Source organism: Anopheles bellator, chromosome 2 (assembly GCF_943735745.2).
Source record: "Anopheles bellator chromosome 2, idAnoBellAS_SP24_06.2, whole genome shotgun sequence".
Taxonomy (NCBI): domain Eukaryota; kingdom Metazoa; phylum Arthropoda; class Insecta; order Diptera; family Culicidae; genus Anopheles; species Anopheles bellator.
In genome coordinates this window covers 13223448-13247096 of record NC_071286.1, presented here as the reverse complement: position 1 = coordinate 13247096, position 23649 = coordinate 13223448, and the positions used below count along the sequence as shown (strand labels likewise).

The window sequence follows — 23649 nt, the reverse complement described above, 5'->3', positions numbered from 1 at the left end:
CACCCCTACACTGGCCATACACAGAAACATGAATCGAACGCGATGATGACCATGATGATGATGATGATGGATCGGTCCGGTGTTTGCATCGGCGGGTTTGCGCCGAGTGAGACCGATCTCGGGTGCGGTGTCGTCGATATGTTGCGGGAAGTAGGGGGGGAGGCCCGCCCGACAAGTGACAGAGTGATGCAAACATGCTGGCCATTTCTGGACACGATCAGCCCCGGTGGGCTAATGATGGAAGACATTTGGTCCGAAGGACCGGTTCCTCGGACCGAGGAGCGCACCGAGCATCTTCGAAAACACCCGCCCAGGGCCAGGGACAATGTTTGCGTGGTTCTCGGATGACATCGCGGGTCCTGAGCCGCGGGGGATCCGTGGGACAGGATTTCAACAGCATCGAGGGTTTCCTATTTCCCGACGAAACTATCCGGCCGTGTCAGGACCCTCGGTGTGTGGTGGGGCTTATTTTTATATTCCGAACGACAGCAAACAATACACAAGGTTGGGGAAGTCAAGTCATGAAGCTTTAATAAAGCGCACCGAACACCGACTCGCTCCAAATGGGCCACAGGTATCCGAACATGTGTACAGGGTGGGTCATTGTAAACATTTGTTTCTAAATCAAAAATATACAATATCTTTTTCTGGGTTCAAGAAGAATTTTTTCAATCACTTTTTCAAAAGGATATCCCGCAATCCCGATCACCTCTGGCCTTGCTAACCAAATGTGCCCTTTTTTCGGCGTTTTCCATCACTTTTGCCAATATTGGTCTTGAGGACCGCTAGAGTCCTTGGCGTATGCCTTGCGGGTTTCCAATAACAGTCTTTCCAAGGAACAATGAGTGCAATAAATTGATTGTTGGTCTAGCTACATATGGTGGCGCCTTGTTGGAACCATGTAGTCGTCTATGCCATTTCCAAGAACAATTAGAATCATAAAATCCGTTATCCGTGGCCTGATAACGCTCGTCGTTGAGACGGTCACCGTAGCTTCATCATTCGCGCAAATATCGCATCATACAGTAACTGTTTGATCGTAAAAAGACTGCGCTTTTGGATTAATTGAGGGTTTTCAGTAGCATCGATCGATCGAGTAAGCCATCGATTCTTTTTAGTTACGCCTCAATGTGAGGAAAAATGTGGCACGTCAGACATGCTAAGACAACTTCCATCGCTAAAATTGTACTAAAATGACGCTTCCAACGCGGTCGATGTGACAACGAATGTTAAAGATACAGGATTGAATCGCGATGCCCTTTAAAATGGTCACCCTGTAGTGGCGGTATCGAAACAGCGAACACCGGAAAGCAATCGAAGGGCAACGACAGAACCACAAAAAAACGGACCAGCACAAATTGGCGAGTAAAAGGAACCGTTCCACAGGTACACGCACACAGCACAGGGGCGCTAACGAGTTTCCGGATCCAAGTTCCAATCAATGATTTGTGTTAGAATATAGGACGCGGGATGTTTCTTTGGGAGCACCACCTCGAGGCAACACCTCGTTGCCTTGGGCCGCAACTCCATGGGATCATGGTCCTGGCATAACTTGGCACGGGCTCAATCAACTTTCGGTATCATCATCGGCATCGGATTTTTGCTGATTATTCAATTGGCGGCCAATTTACGGACGGATGGCAGAGCCTTGTCAGCCTCGGTGACAACATTCACGCCAGATTATTATGACCATGGGGGGCAGGACGGGACTCCATCCAAGGATAGGTGAGACGCGGGGCACGAAACCTTGTCCATTCCTGAGAATCGTCGATATTCTTTTGGGAAATGAATTTTAATTAAGTGAAATCTTTAAATCGTAACGCTGGTAACGGTCATAACGCTGTAACCTTTTAATGAGCCTTCGTTCCTTTACAGAATCGAAGCAAGCTGCGCAAGCATAATGAAAAATCATTTATCTGATTCTTGGTCCCGTTATTAATGTTGGCAAAATTGACAGGCGCATAATATCCGGCCACACCGCATTTACGAGCCGATCTGACGGGCATGGACCCCTGACAGACGGGCGACCCACGTGATGAAACTTACGAAACGTACCTGCTCGGTGGTCCCCGTGGGCTTACCATTTGGGCTTCGGACCGCGGACGGACCGGCTGGCGAACTGGCTGGCGACGTGGCCTGAAGTCGACTGAAAGTGACACTTTCGACCCGGGGCGGCCACTGGCACCGAGGGCCACTGGTTAATGGTTTAAAGGACACTCTGCTCACTCTCCCACCGCCCCACAGGGTGGTTTGTAACACTGTTCGGCCTGGCTAACAAGTAACTCCCGGTAAGCGCGCGCGGTCACGGGGTCAGTTCGCTGGCTCTTCTTCCGTTCCGTTAGTTCGTTTCTTTTTCTTGCCGCCTAAAACATAAACACTTACTAAGCGATTAGAACGCCCACTGCGCGCGATTAGTGGTCGCGTGTTACTGACAGCCGTGCAACACCGTGGCCTACTATCCTGTGCCTGTCACCGACAGCGGACTTGATTGAAAACAAAAATGGTTGAAAACTGTCAATTCGATGCACGTGCCCGGGAAGAGTGTTTGCTTAAAGAAGATAAACAATTTTCCAGCACTGGGCATCTAATACTAATACGTTCCCTTCGGTGTGCGAGGGCAACAAATCGCACTCCATTTTGAAAGAAAAAATATCGGAAAATCCCGAACCACAAATGAAGCTTTTTGGGGGAAAAAAGCATCCCCCGCCATATAGGTTTATAGGCCACCTATTTGTTTTCCTGCGAGGGTGGAAAAACTTTCGCGCGTTTTAATGCGAGTTGCACAACGCAAAAGCGAATTGTTTGCCCCAACGAACGAATGGCAAGAGCAAAAACAGCAAAGCAAAAAACGGGACTAAAAACTTTCCGTTAGCAGCGCAAAAGTTAGCGCCTTATTTGCGACAGTCGTGTATTTGCACGCGACCCTCGCCTAGAACGTGGACCATCGCCGAGTCCGAGTGTTTCGCAACATAAACAATAGACAGTGCCGAGAGAGTGCGTGTGCGATGATGTGCACTGTCGCTAAAGTGTCGCACTCTGTTTACCCTCCGTGGGGGGCAAAAGAAAACGGAGGCACAGGATGGCCCACTGGCCACACATCCCCCACGCACGCACACTCAGAGTCCTCAACTATGTTTTCCACCTCGCTCACTGTGTCACTGTGGACTTTTCTTTTCCGGGAACTTTCGTTCGTCTTTCGCGTTCACGAATGGAAGGACCTTGACCAGGACCCGTGCCAGGACGGGTCTCTGTGCGGTACGAGCCGTGCACACTTGTTTACACACTGGCAGGGAGTTCGTGTTCGGGGCAGCAACAATTACGGGCAACAATTTTCCTTTTCCACACACTGGGCGACAGAGCGTCGGGGGTGGGCGAAATTGGTTCCAGCTGTTCGGCCATCAGCAGCCTTTTGTCACATCACTAGCGCCCCGTGGGTGACGAATTTTCCCCCCCACCACACACGGTGGTTGTTAAACAGGCTCGCCAGGGTAACAACACTGTCCGGGGTTGCGTGTGGCGTTCACCGTAAATTGTTGCGTAAAAGCGTGCCGCACGCACACATATGAGGAGACTCACTGTGGCGGTCGTTCGTCGTCGTCGTGCACGGGGCTCGAAAGATGATGGTGGGTGTGGTTGTCGTCGCGCGCTATGCTTCCGTATCGGCGGGCGTCTCAGAGATAACTGAACCGGCCGCGCGGTCGTGGCTCGCTGAAGAAACGCCACACCAGGGCTGCTCTCGGCAGCCTCCCAGTAGCCCCCCAGCAACCCTCACCCAGCACAATTCGTGCCACGCGCTCCGAGCGCTCCGAGCGCCAGCCCGTGCTCCGAAGTGCCGCGACGGAATGGCACAGCTCAATAACAAGAAAAAAAAACGGGATTTTCCACTTTTCCGAGGAGGCGCTTTCCGCAGGTACGCTCACGCCGTCGCCGTGTGAGCGAGACGGGGTGTGCCTGTGCTGTTGCCATGGTCGCACACCCGACGACGACGGGTGATCTCTCTTCTCACCAATCAGCTCGCCACTGGAAAGTCCAACAAGTAACACACTTCCAGTCAATCAACAAAACCGACCGCTGGGCTGGGCGTTGGTGCGACCGGGACGGATGGCCGATCCGGACCCGAGTGAAGGGCGAGTGGGGCGCCCAAAAGTGGCCGAAAGTTCAACGCTCCTGCGAAACGACACGGTGCCCGCGTGAGAGCCCGCCAGTGAGCGAGAGCGAGAATCGAGGGCGCGAGCTGAGCGCCGCTCGCTCAGCTCACTGGAAGCTGCTCACTACGCGCCGTTCGTTCACAGGTGGCAGATTTGGGGCGAGCGAGCTGTTGCTGCTGCTGTCGCGGGCGCTTTTCCGAGTTTTCGTGCCAGGCGAGCGGGTGGAAACTTCTTATCAGTGCCGATCGCATCCACAGGGAGGGGGCTGGGAAGTTACGAGGGTTGCGTGTTGTTTTTGTAGCTTGCAACTCAAATTTCGCTCCCACTCGGGGGCTGAAGCTGTTGCTACATTCGGCGCGGGGCGGGCTTGAGTGCTGGTGGAGTGGACGGAATGAGTTTTCCCCGGTCCGATTCTGTTCGGGGGCGGCGCTGTGTATCTTTCTATCGATGATAGCGATAAAAATGGCGTCTTTGGAGGATTTCTAACAACCCGCTGGTCAGCTGGAATTATTTTTGCAAATTCCAAAAGCAAAAAACAAACAGGGAGGTCCCATTCGCCACCTTCGAAAGCGCATGTTCGCGTCGCAGTGGGCCAGCAAGTAATTTACCAAACACCGGTCGCCACCTCACATCGATCGATGCGTGATTTTTTGTTGCTTTCCCACGTTGCGCACCCGTTGATTCGGAGCAATAACGAATCGCGGAGCCAAAGGATGTCACCCAGGTTCCCGCCGCATCCAGGTTACACTCCGAGGGGTTCCCCCTCACACTTCATCAGCGCCCGGGAACGGATGATCCCACTTTAGCCCGGCCCGGCCCGGGCGGCGCCTGCAAATGGCACTGGGCATTAATTCTGGGCCACCCGCTTTTTGGTGCAATAAAACGCCGTCGTTCAATCGCCGTCGCCCGTCTGGGCCCACCCTTCCGCCCGCCGGATCATCGGCGGGCTAAATGGGTTTTCCGGAGAATGGATGGCGAAGAGCGAAGCCTCGCTGCGAGGCAGCCGACGCGACGACTCACGATTTACGATGTTTTTCACTGTTGATCGCCGGCGGCGTCAGCGTCAGTAAGTGCAGCAAGTGCTCCAGGACACCCCCCCCCCCGTGGGGTGGTGAATCGAAGAAAAACGGTCGGAACTGGGGCAGAGAGCGTGGCGGCACGGGAGAAAGCAACAGCTTTGGCAAAACACAGTGATTCTGGGTTCCGTCCCGTTTTTTTTTTCTTTCGTTCTCTGGCTCGGTGGTTTCGGTCGATCGTCCCATTAAGCGGCCTCCCATCTTGCGGGGGGCCGGAGGACGAAATTGGAATCTAAATACGATCGATTACTCAAACGGACGCGCGCCGCACGCGAGCTCAGGGCGATGGTAAATCATTCGTCCCGGTCCCGGATTCAATTCCAAAGCCCGGGACCATCGCCATCGACGGATTACGCGCGACCGGGAGAGAGAGAGAGAGAGCACATAAAATCCATCTTGCGATTGATGTTTGCCCTGTCGAGGGCCCTCCGAAAAAGGGACACCACCAACGGGCAGAGATGATTTTTATGTTTACATTACTGTTTTCGACTGTCGGTCCCCCTGGCTCTTGGGGTACCCACCCTTCGCAGGAAGTCCTGCTTGCCTGCGGAGTGCCTTAGAGTTCGATTTCAGTAAATTACCAATCGCGGTCGACGGCGGCCGCTGTCACCGGGAACCCACCCTGGGGATTCATGGACTTTCACGGATTGCTCCACGAGGTTTTTGTTGCTTCGTCGGCCGTCTCAACTCGAGAATGATTGCTTTTTGACGATTGAGAAATAAAACGACGGTTCAGTTCGGGGGGGGGCTCGAGACGAGAAATAAAAGTAATGTATCATTTGCTGAAAGCACCACCGGGTGGCGCGGCGCGATAGGAGATCATCGTTCGTCAGCAGTATTTAGTGGTCCGCGCCGTGTTTTACACACTGCGCGCGCTCCATCTCAATCTTTTATTTATGTTTCGTCCTGCCGGCCCTGTCGGGGTCGCCCTTTTAGCCTAGCCGTTTCGGCCCCGCACACGCACACACACATTAAATGAGTGATGTTCAATTAGGTGCCACCCCTCGAAGGGAAATGGCCTATGCAAGGCGTTGCGACGCCGCAGCGTAAGTGATCCTTACATGGTGCCATTTGTCTTCATCAATGCGTAATACGAACCCTCCGACTGTGTACCCTGCTAGGGTGGTGAGAGGGGCGCCACATAAAGCAGATGGTGTGACGGCCACGTGTGCGTTGCACCAGGAACACCAGGCGCCTCCATCGACCGGAAACCTAACACACCGAGGCCGGGCGCCTGTTGCCGTGATCTATCTCGCCCGGTTCCCGGCTTCATCTTTCGACGAAGACCTCTTGACTGCCAGCCCACCCCACAGGGCCGGCTTTGATGTTTGTGCTTTGCGTCCTGTCACCGAGTGGCACCTCATCCCCGGGGCCGGGATAGGGAAAGCGTGGTTCCGTGCGGGCGGCGTGTGTTGTTGCGAGTGTCCCAAAGACCCAAAGAAGAGCCAGGCCGTCAGGCAATGTAGGTTGAGTACGAACACTAAACAGCTGGCGCGGGTCGGATCCATTTTTCCCTTCGTCATGTCAAGAGGCTGGGCTTTTGATGGCCTTTTGTGTGGGTATTAAAAATTTACAAATCATTCGACTTTACTCCTTAGATGAGATTTGTCATCGGCGAGATGCAATTTCTGGCCCGAACCAAGGCAAGGTTTTTATGCTCCCTTCGGGGCGGGAACTGGGCTACTGGGTTACTAGTGACCGGGCGTTAGTTAATCGAATCTGTTTCTGCAACTTCGTCGGCTTCGGAAGCAGCATCGGTAGTTCGTTCCGCTCAAAGTTTCGCCTTCGTTTGAGCGCAGGAGTTTTTGCCATTTGCCTGTTTTTTTTTTTCGTCCTCTTCAAACTCACCCGAGGACAGACACAGTCCACTTCAAGCCACTTGCTCCAGCAAAAAAAAAAAAAAACGCTAACAGGACCTGGAAAAAACACCGACGACAAAGAATGCGGAACAACCGCCCAAAAAAAAAGCCGAGTGGAAGTGAAAGTTTTTAACCAAGCGGAAAACACAATTTCCGGCACGCTTTTGGGCGGTGGACTCGGCTTGCCTCTCGGCCTCTGGGGCTCAGAGGCTCTCAAGCTTTCCGCTGCAATCAAGGTCCTTGTGGAGGACCTTGTTTTTTATCTAATTAAACGGACGGACGGACCGTAAATTCTGGGCCGGTCGGTGTCCTGCTGATAGCTGGCTGGCGGCCGGGCCCGTCTGGGCCGCTCGTTGAAATCGCATAAAAAAAAAACCCGGTGACCCATCCGTTGCGACGAGATTGGATGCGTCGTGGTTCATTGCACCCCTCTCTGCAGCGGAAGGTTAATGCACAACACGGGACGGTGTGTCGCACGGTGAAAGTCTGACCAACTTCCGGCGGCGGACCCGGGCGGACAATGCTCACCCGGACACACTCGTGGTGACGGGTTTTCCGGTTTTATGTCCACTACTGACGCGCTGGCGCCCGCCCGTAATCTTTTCGGGATCATTAAATTTCGTTTACGTGTTTTCGCCGACACTCACCGCCGGCCGAAAGTGTGCCGAGCCGGACGCGGACCGGGCGAAAGCAATCAAAGCACTTTCACTTGGCGCGGCCCGAGAGAGAAACACATTAAACTTAAGACTGGCGCAGTCGGCAGCGGCCAAATACTCCTGTGGCCATGAAATCTTGGACGGTCCGATGGAGGCGCCCGGTGGCGCGTCGTACGAATGAGAAATAGGTTAGCCAAGAATTTACGGTTACGGTCGGCACCGAACCAATGACATCATTACGTTTTCGGGCTCGCTCTGGAGGGCTTGGCATCGGAAACGGAGCTAGAGCACTGTTCGCACTCTACCCGTTCGTTCGGCCCGAAAGTTGGCCAAATCGATGGGTGGAAAACAACGCAAACAACGCAACACAAACAAAATGGGTGCACCTACTCGAGCGAGACCGAAAGGTGCCGCTCGATGAATGCTAAGAATGGCTGGTAATGGCACGGAAAACCACCTTGATTGGCGACCGCGCCAAAGGATCCACGCTCCGGATACGGACCCGCCAACCCGCCCCCCGGGGGTTGATGATTTATTCATCATCAATCTTTGCGGGGTGCGATTTTGGTCACTGAGGACACTTTCTCTAGCACCAAGGTTGCACGGCCACCAGCATCAAGGTTGCGAGAGGCTTCGCTTTTTTTCGTCGTCGTTGTTGTTCATTATCCTTTCTGCTTTTCTTTTGCGTTTTTTGCTGGGCTACGCCATCTCCTGTTTGGAATTGACCGTAGAAAGGGAAGGGGCATCGCCCACGGCCCCTTAGCCGGGACACTTTCGATGCTGGCGTCTTTTGATGGATAATAACAAAAAAGGAAATCTGGGGACACCCTTAAAAGGGGTTCCGTTTTTATCAGTGGCCCAGTCACGCTTTTTACACGTAAGCTGACAGAGCTCAGTACTTTGTCCAGTAAGTCACACACCCCGGGCCCGCCCCGGGGCAGAAAGCATTCGGAATTCATTAGGCAATGATCAATTCCATTAAATTCCAATTCCATTTCCAATCGGCGCCATCGAATCAATCCTGCATCCATCCGTGTTTGTCCTGCTTCGCTGACGACGACGACGAATGGCCCCGGCCACGAAGTTGGCACGTTTGCTGAATTTTCCACCCCCCCCACCGGTTCCCCCCGGTTCACCTCGATCGATCCCGGGAAATCGTACGCCAAGCACGTCGTCGCCGTCGTCCTGCTGCCAACCTTCATCATTTATGGCCTGCGGGATCCGGGTTCAGGGTTTGCCGCACTTTTCACTTATTTCGCCCACTCACAGTGCTAGCGGCCAGCGGGGCATTGGTGTATTTAAAAAAGAAAGAAAAATCCTGGGGTTCCCCAAGGATCGCTGGGGGTTTGGCGGGTGTGGTTTGCTTTGGCTCGAATTGCATGTTTTTACGGTTACGGCCCTCGGGGAGTCCGACGGGCAACTAATTATGATCCTCGAATGGTCGACGCCGCTCGCCAAATCGGAACCGTGGCAGAAGTTGCAACTGCACTGCGCGCGGCGTGTGTAATTATAATGAAAATACGTCATGAAAAATGATTGGCCCTTGCTTGCGTTGCCGGATGAGACGAATGATGGTGGCGGCCGCAGCTGGGGTGGGTGCATGGATTAAAATTTATCGTCGTTAACCACCATAATTTATGTATCACCGTTTAACGGAGCATTAAATTCTGCACCAACGGAAGGAAGGATGTGCTCGCGAGTCGCGTGAAGCGTAAACAATAAAAATGGCACGTTGCGCGTTGGGCTTGTTTAATCTTTCGAAGCTGCTACGGATTTGGGATCGGTTTTCAGCAATCCAATTGGCCGGGGTTATTAAATCATTGACACTGTCTTGAGACACATCGCGTTTGGGATCGATTACAGTTCTACAACTTGTTGCTCCGGAGCGTCAATCGATTAGGTGGCCCGTCAGCGATTGCCGAACACATTTTCAAGCGACATTAAACCGAAGTTCGACGTTCGACTTTCCTGGAGCGTGAAGTTCGATCGGAATCAAGCCAAAACTCGCTCGCCAAACAAAAAACCAGTTGCTCTAAATGAAACGGGAATCCTTCGTCTAAACGATTTCGACACTCACCGCGTGTGCCGGGTTTCACAAATCGCGGTTCGTGCCCGAGAAGCGTGCAAAAGGCTTACCCCGACCGGAGAAAGTATACATCAAACACGTCGGCTGCGGCGGCGAAGGCTAAACCTAAAGCGATCCTGCTCGCGAGCCACGTATTGATGGGGGCCGGTCCGCAGCCTGATCCGGATTCTGTCAGAGGCGCGAGTGCCGAAAACTCTTTCTTAACACCGCACCGTGGCGAAGGCCGAAGGCCGTGTGTCTCCGATGCTCCACCACAGCCCAAAGCAATCCAAACGTCGATACAGGAGATTTGGTACCGAAAGGCGGCGCTGCCCGGGGGCCGCTCTTTCCTCCTCGCTTTCTGGCCTGTTTATCGGCAAAAGTCGGACGAATGTCGACGTTCTTTGCGGCATCTTCCGAGCCATCACACGTTTGGGCCCTTCGACCGGCGAAGGATCGAGGCGAGGGATGGCCCGAGGGACCAATACGTGATTTTGTGCCATTTTCGATTGAGTTCGTTTGCGGATCGGATCGACACTCTGTGAGGTTCTTCGGGCACCTGACGAAGGTTAGGTGCCCGATTCTGGAAACGGTGAAACCGAGCCGTAATGACAATTAAAGGGAATCGAACTCTGGCCGGGGAGACCGAGGCTTGGCGTTTGGCTACGGCTTGGTTCTTTAAATGTTACCATTCAGTAGGAGTTCAGATTCCCTTCAGGGAGTGAAACTATGAAAAAGCCAGAAAATACATTCCACGGATGGTGTTGAAATGAAACAGATTAAGCGATTATTGTGGTGGAAATTGGTGGATGGCGAGGTCTGATAAAACGACCTTGTCAAAGCAATGGCGCCGAGCGTTTCGGAAGTTTCCCATTCATTTCGAAACTGTAAGATATTCGTTAGGGTAGAAGATTTTCGATTATAAGAATTTAAAAAAGTTTAGGTAAAATGTACAAGAACTACCGAAATGTTGGAAAGCCCCTTTGTGCTGCTACTCGTGTGGCTTTTCAGAGCCCTAGCAACCTTGGTTCGGTGAGCATCAATCGATAATGTTTCGTGCTTCGTATTTCAACTAATCGTAGAAGGCATTGGCCTGATGAGATGATGATGAAACCTTCATCTCACTGTGGATGATGGAGCTTAACGTATTTTTCTAAATCATAAGAAAAGTCACTGTAGTCGATTAATAAAGAATATTTCAAAGAATTCGATAAGAAATATTACCATTGTTGCCAGCACAAAATATTGTGAGCAGTGTTTGGCAAGTTAATGCCATTTAAGATCCACCAACCACCAGCGCACCTGAAGGCCGCCAACAAGTTGCCGCCACTGCTGCTCAATTATTATTTTCCCCGCTTGTCTGTCACCGACATGACGCGCCCGTGACCTGTCATCGAATTAATAAAATCAAGGTAACGCGGCGTTTCGACGATAATTAATTTTATCGTTATTAAAAACGCACCCTGGCGGCGCCACCATGCCGGAGGTGCCCCGTTTGGTCAAATATTTTCCGTGATTGCTCAGAGAAAGAAAAAAAAACCCAACGCTGGAATATTTCTCTAAAACAACTTTCACCACATCGCAACCACTTAACCAGGAGCCCAAAACCTGGTGTGCGCGAGAGAGACAGACGTCAACGAAAGAGAGTGAAAGCGATGGAAAAGTATTTAAAATGTTCGAGGGCGGGCGCGGACAGAAGGGCGCAAGCCCCGGCGGCTCATTGCTCAGGCCCGTCACATCCCACCGAAGCCCTACGCGGAATGTCTTCCTTTTGGCCGAACTCTCGATTTTACGACGTACCTCATTGGTATGCAAATCAGATTCACGCGAAACAATTTCTCCTTCGGAACCATTTCCACCGAATTTCTCCCGTCCCGTGAGGGGCCGATGAACGCAGTCGGATTGATGAGGTGTGGGGAAGGGAAAACCGTAGGTACGGAAAATCTTTGCAAAGGAATTAATTCCACACCGGGTACCGGTGCGTCGGGGCCCGGGCGAGTGGCGGGACGAACTTGGTGGGAAATCTAATAAAAATCACAAGAACAGCCTGTTGAAGCGCACGGAACAAGTGTACCGACACCCATTAAACACGAGGGCCCATCGTGCCCTAAGGTTCCCCCCCAAAAGGTTCGCGCGTCCGACTAGAAAAAGGGCTCGGAGCGCAGCTCGCTCGCTGCTCGGGTGCCACAAAACTTTCGCGTGCTCCATTATTCGCCCATCTTGCGCCTTATCTCATCAATCCGCATACGTTCCGTATCCGTAGTCACTCCAATCGATTTCCTGGCAAATTACGCACATTATTTGTGCCTTCAACGGCACCGCGGGCTCTATTTGCGTACCATTAACGTGAGCTCCTAGACGAAACTGCCATTTCCTACGAATCCTTTTCATGCATCAGGCTCCGGCTACGCCTACGCCATTCGCCGCGTAGGAGTTGGCTGATCGAAAGTTGTAGGCCGCTACAACCGGAATGAAGCCGGTCCTCCCATCGCAGGAGGATACATGAATGAAAGTACTTCTATTTTTGACTGAATGGCGTTCTAGCGGAAGTCGGTGGTGTCGGCTCCGGTGTCTCCAGGAGCGAAATGTGTTTGGCACAGAATTTCTTTGCGTGGCTTCGTCAGTGCCCTGTGTCTCGCTCGCCTCGTTACAACGACCACACGCCACGCTCACTATCGTTTTACGCATTTGCGTAAGCAGAAGCTTAAAATTAGCATTCCATTTCCGGTGCACAAGGACGGCGCACCGCCAACACCGACAAGGTGTGCCAAAACGTGCGACGCGCGAACGACTGCCAAATAACACCGTTTCGTGAACTTGTAACACCGTGGCCCGTGGCCAAACGTAGGCGTGCGCTATTTTCGAACAGTCTAAGGAAGTGCTTGTCCTCCGGCACCCGCACGGAACAAGTTTCCAAGGTGACTATTTAATTTTTCGGCACAAAACTGGTGTTAAAACTGGTACAAAATTAGGTGGAAACGTTACCACTCGGGAACGGAACGGGGAATCGGTGCGTACGTCGGTTGTACAATTTCAGTGTACCGGAAATAGGGAAACCTCTAATTTGTTGCTACCGTTGCGGACAAAATGCGTAGCCGGGAATGAATGAATGAGACCTTCCTTATTGAGTGAACATTTTGATTAATAGAAGGCGGACTTTGAAAGTATAAGTTGAAGTAACGACGACACAAACGTGTTTTCCTACAGTGAGAAGCGAGTGCCGAAAGGGTTCAATCAGTGGTTGCTACAGTTAGGCCCACTTTAGGTTTATTTTATTTGATGTTAATTTGGCTAACATCGAATGTTTTATGTTGTTTATCGTCTCACAAACTACTCCAAATCACGTGAACCAAAATATTGACAGACAGAACTATTCAATAGTGTTGGTGATGGCGGAAGCGTACGTTTGAAGCCCGCTACTGCTTCTTGATAAAACGTAGTAAAACATCTAGTAGCCATGGAACGCAATACTGGAACGTACTTCTACACCGCGATGCAGCTCTTTTCGTAGTTTTCTGTTTTTCTATACTTTCTTTTGTTCCCCTTTTTAATTTTAGGCACTTTTATAGCCCTCCGAATAGTGATTTGCGTAGCTTTTTACTCGTCCGCTACTTTTTCAGTAGAAATTCGTAGATAGTCCCATTGTGAGCGTCCTCTAAAATGGCTCCTTTCAACTCCGTTGACAGTTGTCATACGTCATTTGTCAGTTGTCAAACGAGGCGACACACAGGCTCGTTTTCGTACCAACAAATAAATCCTGCGAAGAACTAACAAACCTTGCAAAACTGTTATATGGCCAAACGAAGAGAACAAGCTGGTAACCAGTTGCCTGCTTTTATATTAAAAAGGGGGCGAGAACATTGCGATACTAATGGAGAGACATGTTGTAATCAATAAGAGACGAGCACAGGTTATACGACCGGCACAAAGCTGATCTTGAGTAACGAGCAGGGACAGATATATCAAATCAAGATAAGGATATATCCCCTGATAGGTCTTGCCATGGACATTTCAAGATACCTTCAGCTACTTTGCTTAGGCCACCAATAACTAGTAACTAGTAACTAGTAAAAAATACAAAACATCCAATTGCGAATTTGGATCAAACGCAAGCTCATTCAGGGAACTTTCGTGTCGCATTGTGTCTGATAAGGATTTCGATAATCGGTGGTGACAAACCATCGCGCTTTGACAGAGCATCGACACTGATGACTTCAACATCCTTCAGCGGGCCGTAAACTGTAAGTGGTCTCGCTCGATGAGGGCAGAAATTTTAATTTTAATTGCTTGGTACGTTTCATTTTCTTACGTAGCACCCAAACAGCCAGCCTGGTGTGTCTGCCTCGTCCCGTTAATGATTAATTAATTTTAATGCTTCACACACTCGTACAAGAAACAATCCAGATCACGCACTCTAGGTGGCGTGTGTTGAGCAACGTTGAAAGCAACAGGGTTCAAAATGGCACCCTCGGTACTGGGCAACACTGGGTTTTCGGCCTCGAAAGGAGCTCGTTGAAACCGGAGCACCATCCGGGTGACAAATGCTGCACACGAGGGGCACGCAAAGCACCGAACCGAACGCATCACATCCCGTGCACGGAGTAGTCGAGCGGAATTGGCAACCGGTGTGTCCCGTTGTCAGTCGCAGGGCAGCGCTGTCAACCCGTCGCCGGTCGCAGGTTGACCCGTGTGTACTTGAGCCGGCCGGTATGACCTCACGTACCATCGGCGGCAGCAGCGGTCACACCCCTCCGTTCACTTGGCAGCTCATTAGGGCTCAGAGGCATATCCTCACGTAGCCTCACGCCGAGTGAGTGACCCGGCCCGGCCCGGTCGGCCAGTAGCAGCAGCCAGCAGCAAGCCCGACAAACGACAGGTCATTCGTAAAATTTAATTAACCGCATCAGATAACACCTGGCCTGTGTGCCGGTGGCGGCGGGATCCGGTCCGGATTACCGGCAACCGGCCGGTGCCCCGGCTGCGTGGGAGGATCGTTCCGCACGCTGTCAGCAGTTCCGGAGACAAGATGCCGGACAACGCCCGACGGCCCGAGCACTTGCGTGGGTTGCCTTGGTTTCCCCTCGGGGTCGGAAGTTGCAAGATTTGCCGTTTCGCTCTGTCTCCACTTTTTGTTTTGCCCCGCGTGTTTCCGGTTTTTTGTCCGGTCCGACCACCATCCCCGCGGGGAAGGTGAGCCCCGTGGAGTCCCTACGGCGTATCATCCGACCCGGTGCCATCACCATGGCCACGCGCGCCACTCTGGCGTACAGAGAACCGTGGAGTCATCAAATGATGCAAGTTGGGTTAATTGTTCATCCTGCCGCCGAAAAGGGAAGCTCCTAGGGGAGTTGGAAACGGGTAAACTTTCTTTGAAGTTCCGGGCGCTGGCGAAAGTGGCATCCGAAAGAAAGCAGCAGTTCTGTTCTGCTGCGGTGCGGCGCTCAACTGACAGCGGAAGCCCAGAACCGGCTTACGGCCACCCACTTTAAATCACGTTTTCCGCGGGGCTGAAAGGCTGCAACAAGGATGCCTTATCACGCCTCGTCAAATCCAGCAAACGATTTACGCAACGATTAGCGCGTAAAGAGCGCGCAGATGGAGATTCGCGTTCGCGATTCTTCTGCATTCACGTGCCATCTCGTTGAGCCCGAAAGCCGGCAGCTCAAGACTCGGGGCCTTTTAATTTACCGAACCCCATTGTTTACGGCGTGCAGCAGTAAGAAGTTTGCCAGCGATGCGTTGGAATTTCCTACGGCGTCGCGGCCCAGCTCAAATCAAAGGGTGGAGCGAAAGCGTGCGTAAAATGGTTGGCCCCGTCAGCTTCCAGTCAACTTTGTTCCCATTGTTGGCAGCACTATGATGGGCGACCGGGCCACGACTTTAATTATGCCAAGCCGGCTGCAGTTCTGTGAGTCCGCGGGTGAGTCTGCCTTTGACGGTCGAATCCGGAATTCGGTGTGACAACCCGGGAAACCTTTTCTGACACTGGCGAGAGAGTGTCTTTTTGTTTTTAGGTCATCCGCGACTGGAAGGGTTTCCCCGCCCGTTCTTATTGTCCGCCGCTAGGTGGTACCTTTTTCCGGTTTATCGCAACGAAAAATTACGTCCATCAATCATCAGAAACCGGGCGAAGATATTGTCGGTCTTCGGTGTGCGGAACACGCGAATGGTTCGTGGCAGTCACACAGGGCGCACTGCTTTGCGCTTGATTTCTTATTAGAAGCTATGGAGGGAAAAAAAAGAAGCAATTTGAATGATAAAAGTCTTTACCCTGATAGGAAGAGAGCTTACTGGCCGCCGCCGCACATCAGAACCATCAAACGGCTTCATCTTCGGGCTTGCCATGTACAGCTTAAAAAGTATGTTCCCCAGATACGTTTTACGGCATTAGACGTAGGCCATTATTAATGCCTTCTCCACGGCAGCCGGAGAAGTAACCGAACATAATCCACGCCAACGGTCCGGGGCTCCGTTATTTTAATTAGAATCATCCCACCGACCGTTCCGTTCCGGGTTTTGGGAGAAGTAAAATTATCGATCGCCCCGTGGGCCCCGGTTTCGGATCTATTTGTCTCCGGTTTTTCGGTGCATCAGCCGGTCGGCTCATTTCCGGTGCACGCCATGTACGCTTCCGGTACCGAACCAGGCCTCCGGATCGGCGGTGGTCAATCAGATAAATCATCCGCTGCTCTTTCCCGGAAACAACGCTTAGGCTTGTGTCCCTAGTTTTCGGAGCAGCTTGTCCAGTCGCGGAAGAGCCTCCGAAGCGGACGAAAAAGACCAGCCAGCTGCTGCCGGTGCGTGATAGATGAATGACGTGGAAAGGCGAAAACGGTGCTCGTTCCAGCGAAGCGGAAGTTTCATTCATTATGCAGTCGTTCCTGGTCGCGTCAGGCAACCTTATCGCGTTACGAAAACCTTCTTGCGGCGAGGGTTGCTTGATATATTTCCCAATTCAACGTGAAGATGGCAGCACTAGTAGCATCGTGGGTGTCATTAAATATTTGTTTTTGAAAGGCAATAAGTCTACGTAAATCAAAGATGCGTTGGGTTCTGTGTATGAGGACTCTTTACCGTCACCGTTAGACACGAAAAAGCTCAGCTCAAAGGACATTAAATTCAGGAAAAGTATCTTGCACATCTCGGAAGTCAACCTTCAAGGAGTGGAACGGTAAAAGTAATGACACCGGAAACAGCCACTGACTGGCACGCATCGGCGACGGTTTCTGTCAACAACCCAACACTCCATCAGCGAAGCGAAGCGCCCCCTTATGGTGGTTTTCCGCAATTTCATACACATACACACACCCAAACACACAAACGCACACGTACATAAACACACTCACACACACATACACACGCACACGAATCATACCTGTTTGCGTACTAGAATCGAAAAACGTACTCGTGGTTTCCACCGTCATCGTGCCGATGGTGCCATCGATAATTTGTGCGCTCGAATCCCGCCGACCACGGTAGCTGCAGTTTGGGTGTGTGCGTGTTTCGGTGTACCGGAAGCGTGAAAGAGAAGCGAAGCGAAGTGTGAAAAGGTTAGCCCTGGACGGGAAAACGCTTCCCCGCACGGGGGAGCTTTCGGACTGTCAGCTTACCGGCTGGTGTCGTCGCTTTGCGAGCTTTGCCGGCGAAAGTTGCGGCAGCGTATCATCTCCTCGGTGGTGCTTTGGCGGCGAAAACCGCGCGCAATCAGGATCTCCTCCGTGGTCGACTGGCGCCGGATCGAGGGCCGGGATGTACTCTCGGTTTGCGGTGGTGGCCGGGCGCAGGGGCTCGCATCCCTGGCGACGGAACGGAATGATTAGGACATCAGAGACAGAGAGCGCGTGCGAGAGAGAGCTTTCGGTTTCGAGCGCTGTTCGACGGAAAAGCTCGCTCACTTACCTCGACGAGCAGCAACTGCTCGAATCCGGCGACCGGGGCTGTCGGGCAGCGGAAGATGATTGTCGTCGGAGGCGTCGACTTCGCCGAGGACTGCCTTCGCGCTCGTGGCTCCGGTCGGGCGAGAGATGCGATCTGGAATCACGGCGTCCCCTGGAAGTAGGATGGAAGGGCATCATTTTCGGCTCTGCTTGGATCGGAGGCACTCGGTTCTACCTGGAGGCACTGTCCGGGCTGAGGCTGTCCCGGCGTGCCTGCCGCTCTGGGCCTTCGCCATCCGGGCTGAGGGCAGGCTGGGAGCTGCGCCGACTCCAGCCACCGGGAGGCAAACATGATTCGTCGTACGCAGTGGCCTGCAAAAGCAAAACGGGTGGAGCTCGGTCAGTGGCCGTTGCCGATTTGCTCCGTCACGCACCGTACTTGTCGCTGAAGCTTCGACAGCCGCTGGGCACGTTCCGGGCTGACACGCGAATCCCGCCGGGTCATCTTCGTGCCGCACTGGGTCGTCGAGTCACGGCGGCCCTTCTGTGCCGTCGGGCTGGTCGCCGGCGGCGTCACCGAGCTCGTGATGATGGTCGGCGGTGGCAGGGCCTGACACGCGCTGTCCACGTGACTGACGGCCACAAACAGGGGGCCCGAGTCGGACGCCGTGGAGCTGGTCGATGGGCGCTGCTCCTGCCGGAAGTTCGGCATCTCCGCCACCACCAGCGAGTCCTTGCGCTTTCGCTGTGCCCCGACCACCTTCGGTGGTGGTGGCGGCGGTGGCGGTGTGGCCGTGCCGCCGATTGTCGAATCACGCCGCGAAGACCGGTCCCGGCTGGAGTCGTTCGAATTCCGTCGGGAACCCTGCAAACGGCCCAAACGGGGGTAGTACAATCGCTACTAGTCGCTGGCCGAAGAGTGCCTTACGTTTCGATAGTTGTCCGCCGAGTAGATGTAGTCCTCCCGTTCGCGCTCCCGCTCCCGTTCGCGTTCCCGTTCGCGCTCCCGTTCCTTCTCGCGCTCCGCTTCCCGCTCGCGCCGGAAGTCGGACACGTGCGAGTCCCGCCGGCACGACCAGCTCTTGACACCCGAATCGGCGCTCGATTCGCGCCGCTTGCGAAGGGGCGGCGCATGGCCCGAGTTGTTGTTACTGTTGTTGTTGTTATTGTTGTTGTTCTGGGCGTTGTACGACTCCCCGGTGGTCGCCTTGTTCCACGGCAGACTGCGGGCCAGATCGGCGAGGGTTTCGCGACGGTTCAGGGGCGCCTTCTGGCGCTTGGAACCACCGCCGCTCCACTCGCGCAGGATGTCGGTCAGCTGCGCTAGCGAGCTCCGGCGGCGCCGTTGAGCACCCGGTGGCGGTGAAGTACTAGGAGGTGACGCACCGGAAATCTGGGCGGCCGAATCGCGCCGTCCTCCGAGCCGCTGCCGGATCGTCGACTCTTCGACCTGGTGGGTGAGGAGGAACGGCAATGAATTAAGGGGTCATTGACGATGGAGTACCCCCCGCAATCGAATCCTACCTGCTCCCGGACCAGATCGTCCCAGCCATTTCCGCCCTGCCATACCAGTCCCACCTGGTGAGACATGATAGGCAGGTTGCAGACAAAGCAGATAGCCGTCATGGTCCTGTTCGGAGGTGGAGAAACGAGAAAGAAACTGTCGGTTAGTGGAGTGCCGCAGGATGTCCAGCGTATGTTTATGTGTGAGACTCTGCACGTCCCGAATCAAGATGCACAAGGTGCGTGTGTACATGCACGAACGAGGACGAGCACAGGACGAGAGCACATTCCGTTCACTACATTCGGTCACACTTCGGAACGTCGGATGCAACTAGAATCGAGCACTGCGATCAAAAATCAGCAATCAAACATAAGCCTTTCGGAAACGTTTTCCCCAACGCGCTGGTGCATGCTGTACTAAAGCCGTACTAAAAGGTTGCGATCTTGTTCTAAAAGTGACATTAGGGTGCTATCTACTTTCTGTCGAGTCTAGCAAGTCGCATAATGTTCGCGTTGAGGCGCATCGTGGCAACATAATTTAATGCTGAACAACCGGAAGCAAGGTAAAGCGAAGCAAAAATCATTAAACAGAAATCGGCAGGCGTAACCAAATCATAGTGCTTGCAGTGGGTGCGCCGCTGGTCGGTTGGAAGCAAGTCGAACACATACAAACAGAACAACACAGCTAAACGTGAAGTACCATCAAGCAGCGAGTGTGCGAAAGCAAGGCGCGCCTTAACCGCAAGGATCCGAGTGTAGTCAGCGGATATGTCGTCGGATAGTGGAAGCAAACGTGTCAAAGTGTCCTGCACTAACCAACCAGCAGAGACAGAAAGAGAGAGAGTGAAAGAAAGTGGAAAAAAGCGAGTGAAAGAGAGAGAAAGCGGGCAAAAGCAAAACTGTGATGCTCCAAACCATTTTTGAAGTTGCATTAAGCAGATCATAACGGAACAGAAAGCATCGGACAGAGAAAAAAAAACGAAAGGAAACGTGAAACATTACAAATGCATAGAACCCGGGCCAACGAACGAAAGCGACTTGAAAAAAAAGAAAAGTCAAATGAAACACCTGTAATGGCGCAGTTTTGCCATGGTTCATATCTACGGCCTATTGCGTGCCGTAATGGTGACGAGGATGTGGGGAAGTTTTTTTCTATTATATATTGATAGGGTGGTGGTGGGTGGTGGCAATGTCGTCGACGTCGGGCGGCCGACTTCAGCTCTCCCTTGCTGCACCCACAGCTTCACGTTCCGCGGGGAGTTTCGGGGTTCGGAGTTTTGCGTGTTGGGAATAATCTAGTAGCTCACGGTCCAGACCGGGACCGCCGGGAGGCTGACCGCCGCCGCTCCTCTGCGCTGCCGTCGTCGTCAACGACCCTTCTTTCTACGGCCGGTGGCGAGGCGACGTAATTATTTCCCGGCCTCAAGCTCGACCGAACGGCCATTAAATCGGACTGCCAATGCTCCGATTTTGATGTTCGGTTTTCGGCCTCGGGTTTGGGGTACAACACAAATTTGGGGACATCGTGGGACAGCTGTTCAACACGCTGGCCCCTCGGCGCTTCTTCCGCTTCCGCTTCTAAAACTAATGGTGCAACTACATGGCGGGATGCGGTTTACAACTGGGGAACGATGGCTGCGCGGCGCGGAATTTACATTCAACAACTACACGGGTTTCTGGGTTTTTTGGTTTTTGGTGTTTGATCGTGGCTGCAAATACAGAAAGACGTAATTGTATTGGTATCGTATTGGTGGTTTGGTAGCAGCATGCGGCCAGGTAGAGAATTTCGGGGGAAATGACAAAGAAAATATTGGCGCCAGACGAAAAGCTGCCCCCGGAACTCGGTCTGCGCTAAAAATCGATCCAGCAAATGTGTTGTATGTTTCTAACTACTCCAAACGGCAACTAACAACGATATTTGATTATTTTGTTTTTTTCGTCCGATTAACAGAACACGTGACCGAATGTCCGTCACCTATCCGCGTTAACTATGGATAGACTCTAGGTTCTAGGGACAGAAGACGGGGAAAAGGTAACACTAATTACGAAGGTCACAATCACACCGAAGGATGGGCACACACATTACCAAGGACTGGCACCAGGATACACTGGGTATTGGGTGTTAAAATGCCAATAATTCGTATTCGGCGGCAGAGGCAGAGAATATCGCAGGAAAAAGGGTTTTTCGCTCGGTCTCGATGAAGTATGTTAATTAAATATTTATTAGACTATACGGTGAAAGTGGTACGCCCCAACAAGTGGCCGGGTAGCAGCACCCATCGCAGAGAGCTTCGTGATTGCGCAACAAAACAGAAACGGTGGTGAAAAAACCCGGAACGAACGGACAAGGATTAATGGAATTTTCCCGGCTTCATTATGGCAAGACCCATCCCCGCGATCGGCCCAGAGATACCGGGCGCCATCGATGAAGAATGATTTTAAATTACGCTGGCAACGTTCCAACCGAGAGCTCCGACCGTGGCCAGTTATTTGTGGGCTTCACTTGTTTTATGTTTTTTGCTGCTGCTGCTGCTGCTGCTGCTGCTGCTACGGTTTCACCATCAGCCATCGCGTGTCAACGGCAGCAGCAGCAGCGAGTGGCCAGTGGCGTGAACTGAAATTTGCACATAATTTGTTCGGCGCCGTTTGCTGCAGCCACCGGGAAACCGGGGGCCGACCGCAGGACCGCGAAGGAATGTAATTTGACAAGTGATGCAATTAAATGCATGCCTGGTGCATCGACAGCTCCCACCTTCCCCGGGTCGGTAGACCGAAATGACGACGGTGGCGTGTTGTGTTTTCGTTTTTTTCGGTCAATGTGTGTTGCATAAATTCCTCCATCAAACGATGGGGTGGGGTCCAATCTGTGGCGTGTGGCCACACATTTTAATAACCCTGTTTTATCCCGGATTGCAGGACTGTAATAAACATCAATGGATCGGGATCTTTTATTTATTACGTTTGCTCTGACCTCCAAATAAACGGGCTTACAGTTTTATTCGATTTCACCTCCCCCGAACGCGCGGATATTGATTTGGGTGTCCGCGTGCGAGTCCGATTGAATGTAGCGAAACAAGTGGAACGATTATTAATCTTCTTAAAACAAACATGTTGTTCTCGATTCTGTACACCGCGGGTCGAATCTGTTCCACAAAAATTACAACCCCATTTAATCGCCCAACCCCTGGGGCCAAGAGAATTCGGTGGTTTCATTATGTTACCTTTTAATACGCCCGAGCTGATAAGGCTGACTTGGTCCTTATTTATGTCACCCAGCGAAACGGGCGGCCACCAAGGCCGACCCGGGCTCTCGGTGGTTCGTCGGATCCGTGGCGGACCCGCTTTGTTTTGATTTAAAAACTGTCCGATTTTTCACCATTACCGTCGTGGCCCGTCGGCGAGGTGTTGATGCGGATAATACAGCGCGCGCGCGCGCCGGCGACGATAAGCGGCTTAACTCATTATGCAACCGGCGGAAAATGGGATTTAATCAGCTTCGTGCTCGGGCCTGTTTTCCCGTGTGTTTTTTTTTGCGCGTGGCCTTCACACAAACATAATCTCCTCGTGATGAATATTAATTTCGCAAGGTTTCGGTGAAACTCTGGTTTCGGTGGAAGGTTTTTGGGGGGGTCAGCACTGTAAACTATCTCTATTCCCCGGCACGGGTGGCTCGGTCGGTGGAACGATGGAAACGATGATCCAACACACCGCTAGAGATGGATGGCTCGGCAAGGATCGTGAGCAGCATTCAGAAGTCAATTATGTTGTTGGTTCGACGAAATGAAACATTCCGGTGCCGGTGGAGCCCAGATGTGTCTCTCTCTCGGTGTGGGGTGGGACCACATCTTGCGTTTCCTTTTTAAATAGTGACCCCATCCGGGTAGCAAGGGCACCATTTCCCATTTGGTCCAGACGAGTTTCGTATTCACTGGAATCGGGCCCCAGAACCCAGGCGGCTGTGGCACGTGGTGAAAGGGACGTGCTTCGGCACCGGGCAACATGGCACCAATTAAGCACTCACAGCGCTGCAGCAGCACCACAGTCGGAACGCTTTTCCGATTCAAAAAGGCGTCCCACCGGGACCCGGGAATTCAGGACTTTGTGGAATCTCCCTTTGCGATGAAACATTAGAAGATAACAAACCTCGGGCGGCCATCCTAAGTCCAAAGCATGGCTCAGCGTGCCGCCGTGCCGTTGGTGTCCAATACAATCCGGCAGCACACCTTAAAGCCCACACCTTTTACCATTTAAAGCCTGTGAAGCAGCGCCGGGCATGCGATGCGCCCAGTCCCCGGAGTTGGATGATTTCCATCCCAGCAACCAGCAGCGCTCCGTCGATCGACGAGGACACCGTGCACCGTAATCCAGTTACCAGGTGGCCCCAGCGACGGCCCAGCAGCGGACCAAGCAAATCATCAATAATCTATTTTCAGCCATCCGCACACATCCGTCCGATCCGGCGGTT

General features: G+C 52.7%; 1 protein-coding gene across 1 annotated transcript in view; it reads right to left on the bottom strand.

The window, feature by feature from the left end:
• The window catches only part of LOC131209274 (uncharacterized), a 94041-nt gene extending 73766 nt beyond the window's left edge, over positions 1-20275 (bottom strand). Inside the window, exons 1-8 of the mRNA XM_058202301.1 lie at positions 20253-20275; positions 19206-19311; positions 18610-19131; positions 18121-18546; positions 17917-18053; positions 17704-17853; positions 17415-17600; positions 17210-17283 (exon numbers count right to left, since the gene is read on the bottom strand). Of these exons, the coding sequence (XP_058058284.1) occupies positions 17210-17283; positions 17415-17600; positions 17704-17853; positions 17917-18053; positions 18121-18546; positions 18610-19131; positions 19206-19311; positions 20253-20275 (1624 nt within the window). The remainder of the gene's footprint in view (positions 1-17209; positions 17284-17414; positions 17601-17703; positions 17854-17916; positions 18054-18120; positions 18547-18609; positions 19132-19205; positions 19312-20252) is intronic.
• Positions 20276-23649: the final 3374 nt, after the last annotated feature.